Source organism: Grampus griseus (assembly GCF_964374135.1).
Source record: "Grampus griseus genome assembly, chromosome: 2".
Lineage (NCBI taxonomy): Eukaryota > Metazoa > Chordata > Mammalia > Artiodactyla > Delphinidae > Grampus > Grampus griseus.
In genome coordinates this window covers 2,077,140-2,099,150 of record NC_139018.1, presented here as the reverse complement: position 1 = coordinate 2,099,150, position 22,011 = coordinate 2,077,140, and the positions used below count along the sequence as shown (strand labels likewise).

Sequence of the window (22,011 nt, the reverse complement as noted above, 5' to 3'; positions counted from 1 at the left end):
TCCAGAGGAACCGGTTCTGAATCAGCTCTGCTGAGACAGAGCAGAGCTGCTGCTTCCCTTTTCTGCCCCCGTCCTCCAGCTGCCCCTCCCCCTGTCCCCTGCTCAGGCCACTGGCCCTGTCCTCACTGACCGACCCCAAAGGGAGCACAGTTCACCCAGTGCTCATTGCACCTTGGGTTCCAGGAGGGGACACAGGACCCCCTCCCTCCTTGAAGCAGCTCCTGCACTCCGGAGACTGTGCCCCTGAAGAGGAGGCAGGCCAAGAAGAGGCAAGGCCGGGCTAAGGCCACTTCTGCAGACTCTTCCAGGCCACCATCTCCTGCTCCTCTGGTTGACCCTAGCCAAAGCCTTGTGGGTCGACCCTCTCATCGGCGATTCCATTTTCTGGAATTTATCCTGGGGCCCGTCACAGGTGTTCCCAGAGCGGTTTGCAGTGACAAAATGTCCATGGCAAAGTGTCCTCGTAGGGGACTGCGCAGCTCGCCTGGGCGGCCCTTCCGGGGACTCCGGGGCTGTCAAAAGGCTGCGGAACGGGGCCCTGCCCTGTTCCCAGCCTTTATCAACAGCGCCCGTAGGAAGAGTCTGGAAGGACTGCAGCAGCTCGGCGGCGGGACAGTGGGGCTTTCAGTTTGTTTTTTGCACAAGTAGATATAAAGCAGAGAGTCCGAGCACGAGGCGCGCTCCGGTGGCCGAGAGGGACGGCCCGTGGTTCCCGGGGGCCCGCGCGCGAGGGGCGGTACTCCATGACGTCATCAGCGGGCGCCGCGCACCAGGCCGGAGCCGGAAGTGCTGTGGCAGTGGCGCGGGGCCACGTGCAGACCCTCCGGGAGTCGGAGCCCGACGAGCGTCGCCGGTGAGACTCCGCAGGGCCAGGGTGGCAGTGCGCGGGTGGGGGTCGCCCTGCACTTCCCTGCAGCCTCTCATGGCCGCCCCCAGCCCTGTGCCAGCCTGGCCTGAGCCGCCCCCTGCCTCTACACAGGCCAGGCCAGTGTTTCTGTTTACTGCCCCCTGCACGTCCCCAACCTCTGCTTGCGAGCCCTTACATCTGCATCCCCCTGCCACTTGTCTGCCCAGGAGCCCGCCATAGGGGAAACTGGGGAGAGGGGGCGTTCTGCCTGGCGTGGAGGTGACCTCACGGGCCATTTGCAGCTCTTCCCTAGGTAGTCGCTCTCTCATCCTACAGCTGGAGAATGGGAACCAAGCTCCTGGAGAAGGGTGATAAGAGAGAGGGTCAGGCCCTTACTTTGTGGGAATCCTTGGGCCCCTCCTCTGTCAGTGTAGGGCCTCAGTTTCTCCATCTGTGATTTGGGCTGATGGCTTTTTTCTTAAGACCACACCAAGAAGGGCTTCAAATGTCAGGCCAGGGTGCAGCCCTATTGGGCTGTCCTAATGGACAGTGCCAGGGACTGAGCCAGCTACTCCACCCCCATTGCTCAGGATCTGGGCCTCACAGCCTTCTCTCTGGACCCCAGGTGCATATCCTGCCTCCTGGCCCCCTTACATGTTCATGCCGACACACCTCCCAGGTCCCTGGCACCTGCCAGACAGCAACACCATGAGCTTCGTGGCGTATGAGGAGCTGATCAAAGAGGGTGACACAGCCATCCTGTCACTGGGCCATGGTGCGATGGTGGCAGTGCGTGTGCAGCGTGGGGCCCAGACCCAGACCCGGCACGGCGTCCTTCGGCATTCAGTAGACCTCATTGGCCGCCCCTTCGGCTCCAAGGTGACCTGCGGCCGAGGTGGCTGGGTGTACGTGCTGCACCCCACACCTGAGCTCTGGACACTGAACCTGCCACACCGCACCCAGATCCTCTACTCCACCGACATTGCCCTGCTCACCATGATGCTGGAGCTTCGGCCAGGCTCTGTGGTCTGTGAATCGGGTGAGTTCTTCAGGTTGCCTCAGTTCGTGAAGGTGGAGGTCAGACCCGCTGTCCAGCCAGCCTCCAGCCTGCCCTTCCTGCACACAGGCATCATTACTCAACTTCTGTTTTAACAGGGTCTTTCTGGGGGTGCTGACCGCAGGGAGTGAGGGCAGAAGCAAGGAAGCCGGTTAGGAGACTGGTGCTGTACTCTGTGTGAGAGTTGATGGGACTGGACCAAGGCTAGCCCGCTGGAGGAGCTGGTGCCCAGGGGGATCCTACTTGTCTAGGTGGGGTGGGGGGTGTGAACGCTGCTCGGCGCTGACCGAGGGCAGAGGGTGCCTGGCCTGGCCGTCCCTGACTGCTGCGAATGGGAGCCCCAGGCCCAGGGCTGAGAGTGCCCCTTCCTGGAGGGAGGCCAGGGCTGCTTCAGGGTGCTCACTGTGGGTGAGGAGCCAGCCCCGTGCTCATCCCAGGCCAGCACCATTGTCCCTGAGCCCAGAGCCTAGAGTGCAGATGGAAGTGCCTGAAGGCAGCTGTTCCCAGCCTCTGCACATGTGTGCGCCCGCGTACACACACACACGCAGGTGCTGGGGATTGAAGCATGCACCCTAGCCAAGAGCAGCCCAGGCCCAGGTGTGCCTAGATTTCCAGCATGTTTTTCGTGGGCCGGGCATCTGGGTTCCAAAGTCACGAAGAGTTCCCCGTAGCGCTGCTGCCAACATTTGGAGGCTTCACGCCATCTGCATCCCTCTCTTTGTCCACATGGAGGGCCTCAGTTTCTCCATGTGGACAATTGGATGGTTCTTTTTGCCCAGCCAAGCACTTTGAAATGGGGAGAGTCAGATGCAGAGCCTGGGCAGTGAGCGGGTCAGAGAGTGGGTGGGGCCTGGGCAGAGGCTGACTGCTAGGCACCAGGGCAGCTGGGGGGTGGACGGGATTCAGGGCCAGCTCATCCCCTGCTTCCCCCTGTGCATCCGCAGCCAGGGCCTCGCTCCACTCGGCTGAAAAGTGCTGTCGGCGAGCGTGCTTCTGGGCTCCTCTGATGCGCCAGCTTCCCTTCTAGGAACCGTGGCTACAGCCGTGACCAGACAGACCAAGTTTCTGCTTCTCAAAGGGGACAGACAGGAAGCCCACTGTGACCGTTACGGTGTTGTTGATTGCTGGGGGGCTTGGGGAACAGGGCTGCGTGTTTGAGGGTGACTCAGAGAGGGGTCCCTCCAGCTAGGGGTGTCAGGGAGGACCTCTCTGAGGAGGGAGCAGTGAGTTGTATGTGGTTGAATGTGATGGGAAGGTGGTACCAAGAGCCAAAGGGGAGGGTCACCCCAGGGAGAGTCTTGCAGAGACCCTGCGCGAGGGGCCGTCAAGGAGACCAGCGTGGCAGGAGCAGGGATGAGGTCAGGGAGGAAGGGGGTGCTGCTCGGGAGTCACGAGGAGTCCGACTCCGCCGTGCGTGGAAAGGGCAGAGGCCTGGTCTGACCGCGGGGAGAGAGAATCCGCGGCTGTGTTGAGGTGACTGAAGGTGGGGGTCGGGGCTGTTACGGGGAGCCGGGAGCGGGGCCCGGGCGGGCACGGCAGGCAGCTGGGGAGAAGGGCTCCCAGAGAGATGGGGGAGGAGGTGCAGGAGTTACCTGTGGGGAAGGGGAGGGCTCCTCCGAGGCGTCTGGCTGGGCAGTCATGTCACCAGCTGGTTCGGGAGGCTTGGCAGGGAGTGGATTTGGGCTGGATCGGGTCCAGCTCTGCACCTGTAAATGCTGGGCGCTGTTTGCGGTCGCGGGGGAGGTGATCGGTGTGCAGTGGGCGCCCGGGCGTCTTCGTGAGGCCTGGCGCCTGGAGCAGCGAGGTGGGGGAAGGTCACGGGGGGTGACCGGAGGACGCAGGCCCGGCTGGACACTGCAGGACAGGAAGGCTGGCAGAGGGGCAGCCGTGAAGGAAGCTGAGGAGTGGCCCGTGAGGCTGGGGGAAAACAGAGACGATGACGTGGGGGGCACATTGGTCACCGTGTCTCTGGTCGCGCAAGGTGAGGGCAGAGCTGCACCCCGTGTGGTGGGAGCGGATCGGGGGGGGAGCAGGAAGATGGACTGACCTGAGTCCCTCGGGGAGCTTGGGCCCAGCCACCACGTGGGACGATTCCAGTCCCCTCCATCTGCTCTGCACAGAGCCTGCAGGGCCACGGGCCAGTCCCGGCCCCTCTCGGGACCCGTCTTCGGGGCTCCAGGTCTGTGCAGCAGAGTCTCTCCAGAGCCGGGGGTGGTCAGGGCTGCCACCCTCCCCTCTGGACCCACGGCGGACATCGATGATCAGTCAGCTCCCTCCTCTCCCCCTGCCACACATGCAGCCTCCGTGTCCCAGGACCCCTCAGGGAGCTCCAGACTGGTGCCTGCTGGTAACCCGGGGTCGGCTGACCTCGTGGGCCCTTGATGGGTCCCTCATAGTGCGGGTGGGCTCGTTTCCCGTCTGACACCCGTCCCGTCCCGCTAGGCACCGGCAGCGGCTCCGTGTCGCACGCCATCATCCGCACCATCGCACCCACGGGCCACCTGCACACGGTGGAGTTCCACCAGCAGCGGGCGGAGAAGGCTCGGGAGGAGTTCCAGGAGCATGGCGTGGGCCGATGGGTGACCGTGCGCACCCAGGACGTGTGCCGCAGCGGCTTCGGCGTGAGCCGCGAGGCGGACGCTGTCTTCCTGGACATCCCCTCGCCTTGGGAGGCCGTGGGCCATGCCTGGGACGCCCTGAAGGTTGAAGGTGAGCGGGGGGGTCTGGGAGGGGTGTGGCCAGGCCGGGGCCACTTTCGGCCTGAGCGGGGGTGGGTCAGGGCAGCGGGGGAGTCATGGGGAGGTCGCCCAGGGAGAGGGTGAGGGTGAGAGGGGTCACGACTGGGGAGGGTGGGCCTCCACCTGGGCTCCTGCCCCTTGGCCTGGCCCCACTCCCACCCCAAGGTGGGAGGTGTCTCGAGTCCCTGGGGAATGTGGCATCCCTGCCTGAGTGAGAGGCGGGCCCTGCACCCCTGGGCTTGCCAGAGGTCAGAGGGCAGCCCCTCACCCCAGCCAGTGCCTGCAGAGTCTCCCTTCCCCACCCGCCGCTACAGCCAGGCTAATGCGCCCCTTTTAGGGAAGATGCTGGGTGCAGAGGCTGGAAGGTCGGCTCCGAGCCAGGAAAGTGCTGGCGAGGCCCTGGGTTTTTCCCTTTTCTGGAGAAGTTGTTGGCTCAGGCAGCCGGGCCGTCCTCCTGCCCGCTGAGCAGTGCAGCACGAGGGGGCGGGAGAGGCAGGCCAGGGCGCCCCAGGGAAGGCCTGCCCCTCGGAAAGACAGACGCCAAAGGCGGCCATAGGGTCCCAGCGGGGCCCCTGCCTGCTGGCTCAAGCTCAGCCCTGGACTCCTGTGTCCTGGTCTCTGCTGAGGTGGCCTGGGGCTGGGGAGAGGGGCAGCGCTGGCTTCCCCACACCTCTGCCCGCTCCGGCTTTGCCCCCTGGACACCTGCAGGTCCTCGCTGCTCCAGGGACACCAGCGGGCCCAGGCCTCGGACCCCAAGGCCGCAGCCAGTCGCGCAGCCGTGGCTGAGCCCAGGCAGTCCCTGCCCTGGGCTCCCTCCTGCCGAGGGAGCCATGCTGTGTGTTGTCCCATCCCCTCCGCCCCGCTAAGCCCCGTTCTCTGGATCTGCTTGTTCTGGCCCAGAGGCTCCCGACTTCCTCGTGGGTCTGGCGTTTCTCCAGCTTGGCCCGACGAGGTGCGGCCGCGGGCTCTCTGGGCCTCTGGCTGACGAGCAGGCTCAGGCCCCAGTTCCTCGGCTGTGTGCACAGGGGTTGCGTCCCCTCTTGGGGGTGACCCTGTGCCTTCTGGGTTCACGTCAACCTCACGCTCTGCCTCCAAGCCCAGGCCTCCCAGCTGACCACCTGGGGGTCTGTGTCCCACGTGTGGCTGAGGTGACCAGGCCTCAGGGATCTCTAGGGGCTGGCCTGGGCCACGTCCCTTCCCCTAGCCAGCCTGCTGGATGTGTGGGCGAGCCCTGGTGGGAGGCGGCAGGAAGGGGCTGCGGCTCCCGCCCCCTCTCCCTCACCCTTGGTCCGTGGGGCTCCGCTCAGAGTGGGCACCTCGTGTTCCCAGGAGTGGGCGACAGCCTGTAATTTCCTGTGACAGCCGCAGCCCCCGCCCCCGAGGCTGCTCTGTGTGGTTGAAGCTGTTCAGGCCCAGCACTCTGGCGGCTGCCGTGCCAAGGCTCCGCGCTGGCCCCGACCCTCAGCTGCCTGGTGGGAATCAGGGGTGGCGGTGCCCTCTGGAAGCCCAGGGAGATCAGGGTGGTGGGCTGGGCCCGTGGCGGCGCGTGAGAGGGCTTTGTTTGGGCAGGGCCCTGCCCTGTGGCTGCAGAAGAGCTTTTGCCCCCGGCCCCGGCCCGGCTCCCCTACGCTGGGGCCGCAGCTCTTCGTGGCCAGAGGGCTTGGTGGGGGCTTCATGGCCTCGGACCCCAGGGCAGGGGTCGAGGCGTCCACCCTCCTCAGCTCTCACAGTGGGGTCTCGCAGCGCCTACTCCCGAAGGGACTGGGGGTGCATTGCCTCTGCCCTGCAGTCCCAGGCCGCAGACGCCCGGGCCAGAGGAGGCTGCCAGGCGGGCGGGGCTCTGGGGGCGGCCCCTGCCCTCTGACCCCGTGTCCTCCTCCTGCGCAGGCGGGCGCTTCTGCTCCTTCTCCCCGTGCATCGAGCAGGTGCAGCGCACGTGCCAGGCGCTGGCGGCCTGCGGCTTCTCGGAGCTCAGCACCCTGGAGGTGTTGCCCCAGGTCTACAACGTGCGCACCATCAGCCTGCCCGCGCCCGACCTGGGGGCCAGTCCGGGCCCCAACGCCGGCCCCTTCCGCAGCGGCATGCCCATGAAGGAGACCGTGGGCCACACCGGCTACCTGACCTTTGCCACCAAGACCCCGGGCTAGTGAGCCGCCTGCAGGAGCTCCAGGGAGCTGGGAGCACCGCGGGGCCGGACGGGGAGGCGAAGCTCGGCCAGAGGCTGCCTTATATGGTCGGCGGGTGCCAGCCGGGGCCTGTGTTTAGAAACCGACGGACGCGGGGTGGGGCGGGGCCGGGGGCCTCCCGGGCGGCTGAGTGGGGCTGCCACGGTGGAACAGCATCCGGCCCCCGGGGAGGGAGGCCTCCCGCCCACGTCACCGCCGTGGTCAGCGTCCCCGTCCTGCTGCTCTTTGTTGCCACTCACCGTCTCCACTGCCGTAGGCTCTCCTGGATGTTGAGGCCCGAGAGTGCAGGTGGCGGGGTGCAGGTCTGACCCTTCCCAGGTGGCCCCAAACGAGGAGGGAGGAAACGGGGGTTGCAAAGACCCGGAGGAGGAGGGCCAGGGACCCCCATGGTCCAGCTGCCCGGCATCTGAGGCGACCCCGCTGTGTGGCCTCAGGTCTGACCCCACCCCTCTGGGCAGTGCACAGGCCGCGTGGGCATGTCCCCAGATTCCCGCTGGCGAAGGGCCGGGGCAGCCCCGCTGATTCGCTTCTGCCTCCGGGAAGTACCTCTGCGGCCCTGGCCCAGCCAGAGCCCTCTCGTGTCGATGCGTGCGAACACGCAGCGTCATGTAGGGAAGAGCTGGGCAGGGCGGGAACGTGCTTCCGGTGGCTGGCCAGTCGGGTCAGAGCCACTCGGTGCCCCTGCCGCTCACAGGAGCCGCAGGGATGTGGGGATGGGGGCGTGCACCCAGGATGGAGGGGGCGACGCCAACCCTGCCCTGGCCTGCTCTCCAGCTCTGGTGCACAGCTGGCATCCCTCCCACCCTGCTGCTCGAAGGGCCTGGGTGCCTGCCCTTGGCCTCAGCCAGCCGTCAGGAGACTCGGTGACCCCAGGTCGGCGCGAGAGCCCCAGGGTACCGGGCTGGCCTGAGGCTGGTCCCCGACCACCCCTGGCAGAGAAATAAAACACTGTTGCCCCTGCTGTGCTGACTGGTCCACCCTGGTGCCCCACGAGGCCAGACCTCCACTCCCCACACCAGCATCCAGGCTGGACCTCCCTGCACGTGGCCCCCCGGCCCCTGCTCCTTCCTCTCCCAGGGCAGACACCACAGGGGCTCTGGACTCCAGGACAATGGCCTGGGACATGGTGGACAAAGGGACAAGTGTGTGGCCACCCCCACCCAGCTGCAGAAAGGGCCACTTGTTCCTGGGAAGGGTGGGGGCGGGGGGGGGAGAGAGTCCCTGGCTGTGTGTTGTGTGTGTGCGCGCGCGCGTGTGTGTGTTTCCTTCCGTCCATGTCTGGCTGGGCCTTCCGTCTGCAGCCCGGCCTGGGCACCTGGGTTGCCCCTCTTGTTGCCGGAAGGGCCCAGAACTCAAGAAGGACCTCCCAGGCCTGCTGTCCTGGCCCCAGGCCACCACCCAGGCTTTGGGGGTCCTTGGAGGGATACCAAGTGAGGTGGGCCTACAAGAGGACCAGTCTCCTGCTGGCAGCATCACAGGGCCAGGGGCGCCTTCTGTCTTCTGGTAAGACCTGTGTCCCCTCAGAGACCCTAGTATCCCTAGAAGCCCTTGCCCTACTCCAGGGGTCATGTCCCCCCTTCAAGGACCTGTCCTGACCTCTGACCAAATGCCTAGTCTGGGGACAGAGGAGGGACCTGGGCTTTCCTTGGCCTTCAGGAAAGGCCTGTGAGGTGTCTGATGTAGGGCATAGGCCTCCTCTGCAGGCCTGGCTCTGCCTGTTCTCCAGGGCTATGGCCCTGGGTGAGTCACTGGAGCCTGCACTTGGGTCCGTGTGAGGTGGAAGGGAAAGCCCAGGAAGGATGAATGGCGGAGGGCCACCAGGGTAGGGGTCAGGAGGCCTGGATCCCTGTCCACGCTTGCAGTTGCACGCACAGAGCTGCTCTCAAGTATGGGGCCCTCCAGCCCCTTGACTGTCTGCCAGGCCCTGCACACGAGCCCCCAGGGCTCCACTGGGCCTCTATCCCATGCCGGGGGCCTCAGCCTGGAGCCCCACCTGGCCGCAAGCCAGCAGTGAACTCCTGCGCATCCTTCAAAGCCCCTCAAGTGTCTCTCAGAGCTTCCCACCCCCACACACCTAGGCAAGAGCGTCTTGCTCAACCACGTCTTCTGCTCCCACACATCCCATGCTGGTGATCAGCCCTGTAGGGCTGCCCCTAGCCTGGGAGCCCCTTCAGGCAGACAGCAGAAGCCAAGCGGCCTCACAAACCGCACATGGGGAGCTTGACGCCCGGAGGGTCAGGGCCAGGGTCCGTGGTGAGTGACCGATCAGCAGGTCACTTGGTCACCTCCTCGAGGCAGGAGCCTAGGGCTGGTCACAGGACGAGGATTCACCCGGAAAGTCCCCGTCCAGCCCCAGACTCCCACCTCTGGCCTTCAGTTTTTCCTCGGAAATTCCTGCGCCTGCCCAGCCCTGGTCTGAGTGGCTGAGACGTGACACATCAACTCCCTCCGCTGCAGCCCCCGCTCCCAGGTCTGAGCCCGGGAAGCAGATGGCCACTCAGACTCACTCACCTGCCCTGAGGGCCCTGGGCCAGGATCCCACCTTCGGGACAGGATCAGGGCCTGCCTCTGGGCTGTCTCCAGCTGCCTCCCCCCGGAAGCCCCCCGGGCTTTGCCCCCTCAGCCCCAATGTGAGCTGCTCCTGTCCTCCCTGTGCTTCACTGTCACCTGCCTTGGAGGGGCTCGTGCCCTGCACCCAACCTGGGGCAGTGTGGGCTGGGGGCTCGGGGCGGTTGTTGGATAGGTGTTGGTTGGTTCAAGGGATGCCAGGCCCCTGGAGGCTGTACCCTGTCTAGCAGAGGGCGACAAGGAAGGTCATCTGCATGAGGACAAGTCAGGGGATGGGCTTCCCCACACCTGCCCCCCTCAACCCTTAGGTCTGCAGGAAGGCCCCCCTTCCCGTCCCCTTCCCTCTGCCTCCATGGCCTCTGTTCTCCCAGGGCTGCCGGCTCTCCGGCCTCTAGTCTGCGTGCTGGAGGGAGGGTGGGCTGCGTGGGACCCTGGCCCAGGGAGATGATGCAGCTCCTACCCCATCCCAGCCCACTGCACAGGGAGAGAAACAGGCCCAGCAGAGATGAGGCAGATCCAGGCCTCCTCCACCCACCCACCCAGGACCTCCCATATCTGACACTCTCCCACCCATGTGGTTGTCTAGGGAGGTCAAAGGAGACTTGCTGCTGCAGTCATGGAAGGCTCCTTGGAAAAGGCGACGGTCTGCAGGGTGTGGAGGGGCTGGTGGAAATTGGAGGTGGGTGAGCTGGAGGCCTCCCCAGGGGGCAGCAGGAGGCCCCAGGCAGGACAGCTTCCTGCAGGCCCAGGAGGATGAAAGGGAAAGCGCAGGAGAGGCTGCTTTGGAGCCCCAGGCTGGTAGTGCCTGCCGTGTGCAAGGCTGCTCTGAGTACAGGCCAGTCACGGGACCCAGTGCTCTGCTCTGCCCGGGGGCTCTCGGCTCGCGTGCCAGCCTGGGGGTGTTCCTGCCTCCTAGTGGGGCTCAGGTGAGAGTGTCCCTGGGTTGGCCCTGCTGGAGGAGGGAGCGTGCAGATGGGGGCCCAATCCTTAGGTCGGTCCTCTTCACCAACCTCGGGCGCTCTCATGCAGCAAATGGGGGTCGAGCATCTGCCAGCGGCCCGCTGGTGCCGGGGACCCAGACCTTCAGGGCAGCCTGGCCTGCCCTCGAGGGCTCCCGGGAGGCAAAGACTGCAGGTGGGATGTGCACGGCTGGAGCAAAGCACGGAAGGGGGTGGGGTGAGACAGGAAGGCCTCGCCAGGACGTGGCCTCGGCGGTCACGGGGAAACACGGAGTCAGCCCGGCAGTCAGCCTGTCCTCAACAGGGATAACCAGACCCTGCTCTGCCCTCGGGAGGATGCACTTAAGGGCTCAGGCGCCGGGTCTGCCGGGGTCACATCCTCTGGAGCCACGTTGACGAGTCCCTCCCTCCTTCGTGCAGAGGTGAACACAGTGCCTGCCTAGTGGGGGGATGGGGGTGGGGGAAGCTGCTGCCGTGAGATTAAGTGTCGTGTCAACGTTTGGACTGTCCGTGTCCACAGAATGTCTCAATGATTATTAGCGCTAGTGGGAAACACCGCCCTTTCCAGGAAGACCCCTGGCCTTCTTTCAGATTCCAAGGCCGGAATTTGGGGGCCACTTATGAATCTGAGGAATGTCCTCTGCACTTTGTGACACTTGAATAGCTTTTTGAACCTTCAGGGGCACTTGAATAGTTCATCAGAAGACTTGACATTGAGACTTTTCGGGAAAATCCAGGTCATCTAGTCACTGTGCTTATAGTTAGTTGTATAATAAAACTAAAAATTGAGAACATTGGGCTGTGCACAGGCAGATGGCACTCAACTGACCTCCACAATTTTTGCGGTAGGTGTACTAGTTAGCTGTCACCACAGACGTGCTGCATAACAAATCATCCCCCGCCCCCCAATACTCAGAGTCTTAAAGCAGCAGCCAGTTCCTCTGTTGGGTCTGTAGCTTGACTGCTCTTGGCTGACCTCTGCCAGGCTCGTCCATATGTGGGGGCTGAGCTGATGTAAACTCTGCTCTGCTCCACCCTTTCCTCCTGGGACTGTGACTCTTATCACGTCCTGTGGCTCAGGCGCAGTAGGAGCGAGCCTGGTCATGCAGGCGCTTTTCAAGCCTTTGGTCACATGGCCTAACCTCAGATCCTGGTGGAGAGAGAGACCCTGTGATTTTAGGGGAGGAGCTGCAGGGCTGCTGGCACAGGGCATGGGGGCTGGGGCTTGCAGGTCCTCAGCCAGCGGGGTTGAGACAGCCAGGCTCGCCAGCCTTTCTTGCCCTCCTCTGTGGGGGTGTGTGTGTGTGTGTCTGGGCCCGGCCACAGGATGAGGGCATTTCCGTGTGTGTGTGTGTCTGTCTGTCTGTCTGTCTGGGCCCAGCCGCAGGATGAGGGCATTTCTGTGTGTGTGTGTGTGTGTGTGTGTGTGTGTGTGTGTGTGTCTGGGCCCGGCCGCAGGATGAGGGCATTTCAAAGTCAGCCTGCCTCCGAAGCAGCAGCGTTGGCGGGAGGGAATAACTCCACTCCCACCAGGCTGAGAATAGCTCAGAATTGGGTCACGCTCCCCAAGAGCTCCGGTCACAGCCTCCAGCCTTTGAGGATAATCAGCTTTCTCCCCGACATCTGTCCCTTCAAAGAGGAGGGCAGGCCGGGTGCGGGCACATTCTTAGAAGGAGCGGAGGGGATCGGGACGGGGCGGGGAGTCTGTTAGTGGCTGGCCCCTTCCTTCCCTCCCCCGCTTCCCTTGCTGACCCCGCTCCATTCATGTCCCCTGCCTGGCAGGCCACTTCCACCCTTCCTGCCCACCCTGCCACTTCCCTCACTCCCCGGGGCCCATCAGCCCCTGCCCAGGGCCAGGTGATGTGAGAAAGCTCTGAGGGTGCCCCCACCCTCCTGCCCTGACTCCTTCCTGGGCTCTCTTTCCTTCTGTCCTGGGTAAAGGTGATGGTGGGGAGTGCGCAGCCCCCCTCTCCAAGGATGCAGGAGGCTCAGGTCTCTCCAGCCTTCAGGCTCTGACATCCTGCTCCCCACTTGGGCCCAACGTGGAGTGCAGCCCCTTGGCCTGCCAGAGGAACTGGAATCCCTCAAACTGCTCTTTTCTTTCGCGCCTTGATGAACCTAAGCAGCGCGGTAACAACTATGGAAGCTTCCAGCACCAGCTTCCTGGCTCTTTCCGAGGCTGCGCTGTTGTCAACATGAGCTTAGTTTTCCCTCCCTTTGGTTGGATTGTTTGTGCCGACGCCCCAGGCCCTTCTGGGATCACTGTGTCTCCCAGTGGCTCCATCGCAGAGGCCCCTGGGCTCCCAGATTGACAGCAGCAGGGGGACAACAAGGCAACGCAGTGCGGACGCTTCTTTTGGTTCAGCTGGGCCATTTGAAGGCCGAGTGGATGTTTCATGGGTTTAGGGATGACAGCGTTTTTAGGTGTGCTAATGATACTATGAAATGATACGGTGGCTGCCATCGGCCTCAAAATAACCTGGGTGGGGTGAGGGGGAGGGAGATCCGAAACCCTGGTCCCCTGGGACCAGGAAGCCTTTGGGATTCTCTCTACTTTCACCTTTCTTTGCCGTTTTCCATGATAGAGTTTTGTTCTGTTTTGTTTTGTTTTAAAGGAGAAATGCTCCAGGCCACTTAACCATTTCTTTGCTCTTGACTCCCCAGCCCTGGAGGAGGTCAACCAGATCAGTGCCCAGGGTCACTAGCCCCAGCCTCCCCTCCCAGGGCCACCAGGCTCCTCCTACATCGAGGGCGGTGGTGTGTCCCTCGGGTTCTCCAGCACTGGGGGCAGGGGCAGCAGCTCACGCGCTGTGGGGCAGGAGAGAGACACAGAGGGTTGGTCCCCGGCAGGGGCAACGGTGAGCCGTCCACTCTCTGCTCCCCTCAGCGTGGATCCAGTGGCCGCAGACCCAGGAGCCAGCTTGCTGTGGTGGAGCCTGGGCCTTGGGAGCAGCTCCCAGCCTTGCAGGGTGGGAGGGGGAGGGCTGCAGGACGTCCTCACCTCCTGCCTCGGAGGGGGTGCCGCCCGCTCCGGGAGACGGCCGCTCTTCTGGCCTCTCCAGCTCCAGACAGCCACCCTGTGTTGGCTTCCAGACCCTCCCTGTAGCCCTGTACCCCCTTTGTCCACCCTGCTGCCACCAATAGGCCTGACCTCATGCCATGCCCCCAGAAGGTAGCTAAGGGATTCATTCGACTGCAGTGTAATTCCCATACGAGGATGGACCCGTTTAACAGTCCAGCTCCAGGAGTGCTGGACCCACGTATGCACCCCTGGACCCCCGCTGTCCCTCCCTAGTCTGTCTCCGCACCTATCCCAGACGGACACTCGGCTGCCTTCTGTCACTGTCATTACATTTGCCGAGAAAATGAATCTAAGCGGGCGAGTGAACCAGGGGATGGGACGAGGTCTGAACACAGCCTCTTTCCGTGGTGTCAGGGAGCACCGACAGGGCCAGCAGCGGACACACGGCTCCGCAGGACCCAGGCTGCTGGGCACGCCAATGGGAAGGCTCTGAGCCGCTGGACACACTCGGGTGAGCAAGGCCCGGGCCTGCGGAGGCGAGGGCCCTGCAGAGGAATGCGGGTGGCCGCCTGTGGGGCGGGGGCTGCGGGGGCGACAGACAGAGGCTTGTTGCTAAGCTACGGCCACAATGGACATTCCGGGCACCAGGCAACTGGGACAGAGACGGGAGGAGGACGGGGGGCCCAGGCCACCCCCACCCCCAGCTCTGCTGTCCCCCAGGACGTGATGCATACGCTGCCCGGCCCCGCGGGGCCTCCGACATCCAGGCCCACTAGCCGGGCACCCAGTGGGGAGGGTGGCCAGCGCGGGCTTCTGCAGCTCAGGCTGACCCAGCCCTCCGTGCCAGCCACCTCCTCTGGGCCTCTGTCTCCTCTGCCCCGTGCTTCCTGGCCGGTCCCCCCAAGGCTCAAGTGCAGGCTCTCACGGGGTCCCGGGCAGAGCTCAGAGGGTTTGGGGGGCCTCCGCCCCCCCAGCCCTTAGCCTAGGCACCTCCGCTTTTGGCCACACCCGGCCGGGGCTGGCTCTGCTGGTGGCCACGCCCGGCAGGGCCCCAGGCCCCCGGCGGCTGGCCCCGGTGTCCAGCGCGGCCTCTGTTTGTCTGGGACAAGACAAGGGGTAGGTCGGCTCCCTTTGGGCTCCACTTCCTTCCTCCGTGGAGAGACTGCTAAGGATCTCAGGGCCCAGGGCCGCCAGCTGGTGCCCAGTGGCGGGGGCTCGGCGGCCCTTCCCACCCCTCTGATGGGTGGGACCAAGCTCCTGGTCCGTCCATCGGGCCTTGGCCCTCGCAGTTCCTGCTTCCAGCGGCCCAGGGCCCCCTCCACCAGGGCGGCTGAGCCGCCAGGTCCCCTGCAGCCCCGAGAGGCAGACATCCCAGGAGCCCACCCAGGCCTGTCTCCCACTGCACAGTGCCGGGGCCCCAGATGGACTGCACAGTCCTAGCGGGCCCGACCGTGTCCAAGCTCTGCGGCCACAGTTACGGCATCGGAGTCCACCAGGCACCGTCTCTGCACTTGCCCAGCTTTTGTCTCTGTTCTCTGCTACCCTGTCTTTGCTGACCCCCACCGGGCCGGCCCCCCGGCCCCTGCCCGAGGAGGTGCCCAGTGCAATCTGACTCATCCTCACTGTGGACGCTTGGCAGAAGGGTGAGAGTTTCTCCCAGCCCCACCGGCTGGGGGCTGGGTGGTTTGGGGCAAAAGACTTGCCCTCTCTGAGCCTCAGCCCCCCCACCCCCTGTGGAACACGGTACGCCCAGGAGCTCCCTGGCTGGGCTTAGGCGGTTTCCCGCATGGGGACGTGCCCAGGCCTGCAAGCCCCTCACCCCACCACGCACACATGCACAGAGATGAATGCACAGGTGCACATGCCAGGCGTCGTGGGATCCAGGGAGATAGTAGTTTCAGAGCCCCCCCCCCCACCCCGTGCCCAAGCCCACCCCAGGGTGCTTCCTTATGCCGGCCTCATGGTTCCCCTCCCCCTCCTGCAGCCCTCATCCTTGAAGCTTGCCTGCCTGTCCTGTGACCCAGACAGACAGCTGGACACAGACCCTCCCACACCAGGCCAAGACCCGCGCCCCACCCCCCCAAGAGCTGCCTGGGCCCAGCAAGGCGTCTGGGGTGGAGTCTGCACCTCAACAGGTGCTGCCACTTATCAGGAGCAAAGCCAGGGGAGGAGGCCGCTCCCCTCCCCTCCCCCACTCCGTCCACTTCCCAGGGAGGCAGCCTGGGCCTCTCCAAGGCCGAGCAGGGGCCCCTCGGGGTCTCTTCTAGGCCAAAGCTGAGGACAAAGAGGCAGCTGCCAGCAGGGCGGGTTGGGGGGCCTCGGCCTTTGTGAGCACAGGGCCCCTCCTGGTGACCTCATCACAGCCCAGAGAAGGGCCCTTTCTTCCCAAGGCGGCCGTTGGGAATCTGCCTGGGGACAAAGCGGCTGCCCGGCAGGGGACCAGTGAGGGGCTGGCCCCCCCATGGCATAAATTAGGGGGGCTGAAGTGGGGGAGGGGAGGGCAGGGCGGCTGCAGCTGGTGCCCGGAGGAAGGCACGCACAGACGGCCACCGAACCCCCCCGCACACACCGGTGCACAAGCTGCCCGCCTCCGAGGCTCATTCATTCATCTCTACTTCATTCATTCCACACATGGCCACTGGGCACTGGCCCTGGGGACGCAGAAGAGCATCCGGAGGAGGAAGGAGTGAATGGACAGGTGATGGCTGGGGCTCCCAGTCTGGAGGGGGGATTGGGACAGCCAGTCACCGTGGTCCCCAGGCTCCAGGGCTGAGCAGGGAGCTAGTCCATCCAAGCAGGTGCTCGGGACACCCACAGCTGCATGTCTGTCCCTGTGGGGAAACCAAGGCCCAGCAGGTGGCCGGGCCTGAGGTCACAGAGCAGCCTCTCAGCCTGGCCATCTCCCCAGGTGAGGTCAGGAAGACATCTGGTTTTCAATGAGATCAGTGGTGTCGGGTGACATCCGCCCCCTGTGGGGCCCAGGGCTCCACAAGCATCCTCACTGCTTTGCTGGCCCGCGGCCCTCCCTCTTCAGGGCACCTCCCCTGCACCAGAGATGACCCCTGGGTGAGGCCTTGCTGGGTCAGATGGCTCAGGGTGGCCGGTGGTGGCAGGGCATGTCGACATCACAGATAGTGCCCGGCCAGCACAGGTCACCCAGAGCGCCCCTTGGGCTGTCCCATGGATGCCCTAGATCTCCTCTGTGGCCTGCTGAGCCCCACTGGGCATCGGAGACACCTGCCCCCATCCCCGAGGCTCTGAGTGCACCAGGGCCCCAGGCCGGGCGGGCTTCCTGCAGGCGGAGGCAACAGGGCAGATGGCCCTGAGTGTCAGGCCGGGTCCAGGAGGCATGCGCAGGAGACCTGGTACTGTCAGCAGGGCTATGTCAGGCCCAGGGGGTCTCCTTCAAAGAGTGACAGCCCTCCCCACCTCCCCCACCAGCCATGAGTAGGATCTGGCCCTGCGTCCTGTCCACACTGAGCACAGAGGCTGAGAGGGTGTCTGAGCGTGTGGAGGGCACCAGCTCCGGGTTCCGTCCCCAGGGCTCCTGGGCCCCCCTCTCACCCAGATGCTGTTCTGACTTGGGGGACTTGGCCTGAGTTGTTTGGTTGGGGTCCGAGAACTTCGCGGCTTGCAGTCACTCCAGCAGCACAGAGAGCTCTGAGATTCCTGGTCCGGAAACTCCCAAAGCCTTTTTGCAACCACTGGGGCCAGAGCCCAGCAGGAGACAGGGAGGAAACTTACGCAACTGAGCACAGACTGGGTGCTGGACATTTCTGTCCTCCCATCACCCCCATTTGTGGATGAGGAAACTGAGTCTCTGTGGCTGGGGAGGAGGCCTGAGGCTTCCAGGACACTGAGCCCCCAAAGGCTGGGGCGCAGCCTGCAGGAGCCCCTCACCGCCTCCCTGGAACAGAGAGCTAGCAGGGCGGGGGCGGGGTGTAAGTAGGCCAGCGCTCTGTGCAGCGTTGCTATGGCGCCGCCGTTGCTGCTGTGCAGGCTTCCTTCTGGGCCCTGTTCCCAGGACACCTCGAGCTAGCTGCCAGGCGTCCCTCCCCAGCCCGGCCAGGCCCCATCGCCACTCAGGGGCTGCTCCCAGTCTCCGAGCCCTCCTCTACCCCCGGGCCCCTTGCCCACCCGCAGGCTGCCGGGGAACGGAGGGAGCCGTGGCAGAGCGTCTGTTCCACCTCGTCACACACACAGCCTGTGCACACGCTCACAGCACACACGCGCAGCCACGCGAGGCACTCGGTGAAGGTGAAGCTGCAGGAGCTCCGCCTCACGGTGGGAGGTGGGCTGCAGTGCAGAGCTTCGGCTCCAAGACGCCCCCGGACTCCGAGGGGCTGCGAAGCCCGGAGCTGGGCCTCAGCGGCCTTGGCGAGGGGCCTCCTCTAGCCTGGCTGCCCTGCTCAAGGAGCGGGGAGGGGAGGGGCTCTTTGGGCCTAAGGGGCAGACTGAGCCGAGCAGCAGCGCGTTGGCTCGGGCTGCCTCTGGGCCCCGCTGGGCTTCCTCCACACACCACGGCGGCTGCCGTGCCCACCCCGGGCCCCGTGTGTGCCTCGCTGGACTCAGCCCCGCGATGAAGTGGCTTTCACCGCCCGCTGCACAGGCAGGGGCCCAGGAAGGCCCTGGCGGGCAGCCGCCATGGCCGGAGCCCCGCCCGCCTCCCTCCCGACGTCAGCTGACGTCAAGGCGTCGGTGAGGGGGCTGACCCTAGGGTCCCGGAAGCCCAGCCGGCAAGGACCCCAGTGAGGGCGGGGAGGGGGCACGGGAGCCGAGTTCCCTGGGGAGGGCCAGGTGGGAGGGGCCGGGGGGACTCCCAGGCCGCCCTTCAGGGTCGCAGCTGGGCCCTGTGAGCTCCCCCCTCCCAGTCTGACGCCAGGGGTCCTCACGCCCGCCCGCTGTCTGTGCAGGCGCTGGCTCCTCGCCAACAGGAGGGCCTGCGTCCTTCCGACCTGCGCCCCGCGGTGGCGGTGGCCCCGTGGGCACCCGCGTCCTTGGGGTGAGCGCTTTGTCTGTTAGAATCCCAAGGGCCCGGGGAAAGGCCCTGAGCTGTTAGCAGCGGGGGCCTTTCAGCACAAAGGCCTTCGGGCCCAGGAGGCCGAGGCTCTCCGGTGGGGATCCTACCTCTGCGCCCCTTGCAGCCTCCCCAGCCCAGCGGCCAGCAGCGCGTGAAGCTGTGTGAGGCGCTCAGGAAGTGCTCGAAAGTTAGAGCTGCCTCAGGGCAGAGGAGAGGGGCTCTTGAGAGGCCCCCAAAAGCTTCCTTAGGCAGGGGCGTGGTGGAGGGGCAGCAGGGGGAGAGGGGGCTTCGTGGAGGGGCGAGTGGGTGGGCCGGAGCTGGGAGCATGCTGGGGGTCCTGAGGGAGAAAGGGCAGGAGGCGTCTGACATCAGGGGTGGGGGGCGGGGGAAAGGATCTTGCTCCTGGCGCTGAGGTGACAGTGGCACAGAGGCTTGCCTTGGGCACAGGCCAGGCTGGAGGCCGGGAGGGACCCCTGCACCCTGGGCCACCCACCAGGCCCCATGGCTGGAGCTGCTGCGGTCGCCCTCACACCTGCCCCGCCTTGCTGCTGCAGGTGGCATGGGGCCAGAGGCCTGCTTCACATGGGGGCAGAGGCCTTTGCCTGGCGCACGTCACCTGAGCTGCCCTGGTTGCTGCCAACACAGGCCCTGGGAGGCCTGCAGGGGGGAACGGAGGCCTGGAGAAGGACAGGGCTCCTTGAGCCCCGGGAGCACCGGGGGAGGCCCAGGCAGGGTGAGGACCAGCCCTCCCTTCCCACTGCCCACAGCAGTGTTTCCTGACCCCGAGGGCCCAGACTCCCCGCCCGGGCTCGCCCACCTGCTACTGATTTCCAGTTCCTCCCTTCTCTTCGGTTTCCACTGACTTCCTCGGCCCTCCTGCCCTAGACCTCAAAACACAGGAGCTCCCGTGGGGCCCGGGAACAGAGGATGCGGCTGGGATCAGCCAGTTTGGCGGAGGGGGGGCGGTATCTGTCCCAGGCCAGAGCGCCTTGGGGCCCGGAGGGTCAGCACACGGGGCAGGGGTCAGGATGTGGCATTCGGCTTGGACGTGAAGGTTGAGCTCAACTGCCCAGGAGGGAGGGACCAGCCTGCGTAGAGATGGGGGCGGACTGCAGGGCTGCCTTGCCTGCCAGGCCACCCAGCTCCACCCTGATGGCGCGATGCCACATGAGCTGTGGGCAGGTGGGCCGACCCGGCCTGAGACGGTCCTGCTGGACCCCCAACTCTGAGGGGTGAGTCAGAAGCGAGATCCACAGGCCTCCACAAGGACCCATCAGAGCGCGTGGTCGCGGCGTGACGGGTCATGGAACCCAGCACGAGCACCACGCACAGCTCGGGGACAGAAGCCGCAGCCAAGCGGCGCCGCGGCCACCTGTCCAGCATCCCGAGGGCAGCTGCGCGGCCGGCGCCCCTGCCCGCTGCCTGCTACTCCCTCCACCCGGGCGGGTCCTGGGCTCCGTGAAACTGGGCCGCGGGCGCCGCCTGGCGGCCGCAAAGCAAAACAAGACCGGAGGGCGGGCCGCGGAGGGGAAGACCGCCCTCCAAGGTCAGGGGCCCAACGTGGGAGCAGGTGCGCCGCGGTGCGGGCCGGGCCGTGCGGAGGGCCGGGCCGTGCGGAGGGCCGGGCCGTGCGGCGGGTCTATCTAGGTCATCCTTTTCCACCCAGCCGGGCAGGCCCCGCGCACAGTGGGTCTCACACAGGCCCCTAGGGATCTCATCTGGAGGGACCCCCCCCCCCGCAAGGGGCGCTCTCTCAAGCTGGCCCAAGCACAGGCCTAGCACCTGGACGGCCATCCATGGCAAAAGTCACGGGGCCTGGCTTGGTGGAGCTGCTGTGGGCTGGGCCTGGCAGGGTCTCCCCAGAAGCACCCAGTCCCAGAAGGCTACCTGAACCTGGCTCTCTTGTTTTTGGGGAGCCTCTGGTCTAGGATGCAATCCTGCCTTGCCAGGCACACATGGCTCCCCCCATAGCCAGCAAGGCCCTGTGGGATCCAGCCCTGCAGACTCTCACCTGACTTCTCACCTGGCTACAACCACAGGAGCTGCTGCACCTCAGGGCCTTTGCACAGCTGTTGGTCTGCCCTCACATTCTTCCCCTGGCCCTCGCGTGGCCCCTACCTCCTGGGCCACCCCGATAACCCTGTTGGTCCAAGTTGGCCCTGGGACACCTGCCTTTCTTTTGAGTGGCTGGGTCGGGGATGAGTGCCAAAAGATGCCTTTTTCTGAAAAGATGGAACCTGGGCCTCCCAGAGAAAATAAGGCATATGGGACCCTGAGAGTGGCCTGGGCCTGCCTAAGCTGGCCTGTGGGGGAGGGCAGCATGATGAGGCTGTGGACGGTGCCGACGAGACCTCAGGCTCAGGAGCCAGGCTCATGGGACATGGCTGGCTTCTGTGCCTGCCTGTTAAATTATCTGCATCCTTCTTTCTTTCTTTCTTTCTTTCTTTTTTTTTTTTGCCGCACCGTGCAGCTTGTGGGATCTTAGTTCCCCGACCAGGGATTGAACTCAGGCACTCGGCAGTAAGTGCGTGGAGTCCTAACCACTGGACCGCCAGGGAGGTCCCTCTTTGCACCTTTAATAACCAGCTCATTTTGTTATTCAGCTAGATCCAGGGGGTTCTTGCACTGCTTGTGTGACCCTGTCCCCTTGAGTAGACCCTCCTGCTGTTAGGCCAGACCCCTGGGAGCCCCCATCCCCTGGTGCCACCCTCACCGTCCTTGTAAACCCTCCCCCTGGGTCCCTCCCTCCCTCCGGGCCCTGCTGCCCTGGCCCCATTGCTCCCAGTTCAGTCCCTACGTCTGCCACCGGGGTGAGCCTTCAACAAAACTCCTCGTCTCCAAAGACCCAAATCCTCCCCTGGCTCACCAGGGCCCCCGGCACCCGTGCTCTGACCCCTGCTCCCTGCCGAGGTGCTCCCAGGCCCTCGGGTACGCCTGGCACCAGACTCTGGGCCTCTACGGCCGATGCCCACTCACCTGGGAGGCCCTCCCACCCCGGGGGTCTCCGTGTAAAGGGTGTGCCCCTACAGCGTCCTCAGAGTCCCCTGCACAGGAGCTCAGGGCACATGCGCACCCGCTCCCCTGGACTCGTCCGCCAGCCTGGCCGGCAAGACGAGGTGACCAAGGGAGGGGGCTGCAGTGCGTGCCCCTGAGGGCCCCTTATGTGGGGGCTGACGTGTCCCTTGGGCTTCTCACCCAGCCGGGTGCTCGGCCGAGTGCAGTCAGTCAGACGTGAGGGTGGCGACGTGCCAGCCTGGCTGGCTTTCCTGCCACACGGGTCTTGGGCACGGCCGCTGCCGATCCCACCCAGCGGGCGAGGTGGGCGTGAGGTGACCTCCTGATGGGGATAGCAGGATTTCGGCTGCAGGTGCTGTAGACCAAGCTTCTTTGGATCCAGATGAGCAAAAGGGCCGCTGATTTTATTTAATTAACTATTTGGCCGCGCCACACGGATCTTAGTTCCCCGACCGGGGACTGAACCCGTGTCGTCAGCAGTGAAGGTGCCTAGTCCTAGCCACTTGGCCGCCAGGAGTCTCCCTGATTCTAAACACTTTATGAAGCCACGTGAAGGGCTGAGGTTTTCCATTTACTTATGCGGCAAGTGTTTTGGGGAA

The 22,011-nt window shown here is 65.1% G+C and overlaps 1 protein-coding gene across 2 annotated transcripts; it reads left to right on the top strand.

Annotated features, from left to right (window-relative positions):
* The first annotated feature begins 768 nt into the window (after positions 1-768).
* TRMT61A (tRNA methyltransferase 61A) lies at positions 769-7,777 on the top strand. 2 transcript variants are annotated; one of them, XM_082649165.1, is made up of 4 exons: positions 769-853; positions 1,527-1,886; positions 4,347-4,613; positions 6,530-7,777. In XM_082649165.1, exons 2-4 carry the CDS (start codon positions 1,556-1,558, stop codon positions 6,787-6,789), a joined length of 858 nt encoding a protein of 285 aa, XP_082505291.1. In that variant the 5' UTR covers positions 769-853; positions 1,527-1,555; the 3' UTR covers positions 6,790-7,777. The 2 variants fall into 2 exon arrangements, with proteins under 2 accessions (XP_082505291.1, XP_082505290.1); XM_082649164.1 differs by having other exon boundaries at positions 771-853; positions 1,473-1,886.
* Positions 7,778-22,011: the final 14,234 nt, after the last annotated feature.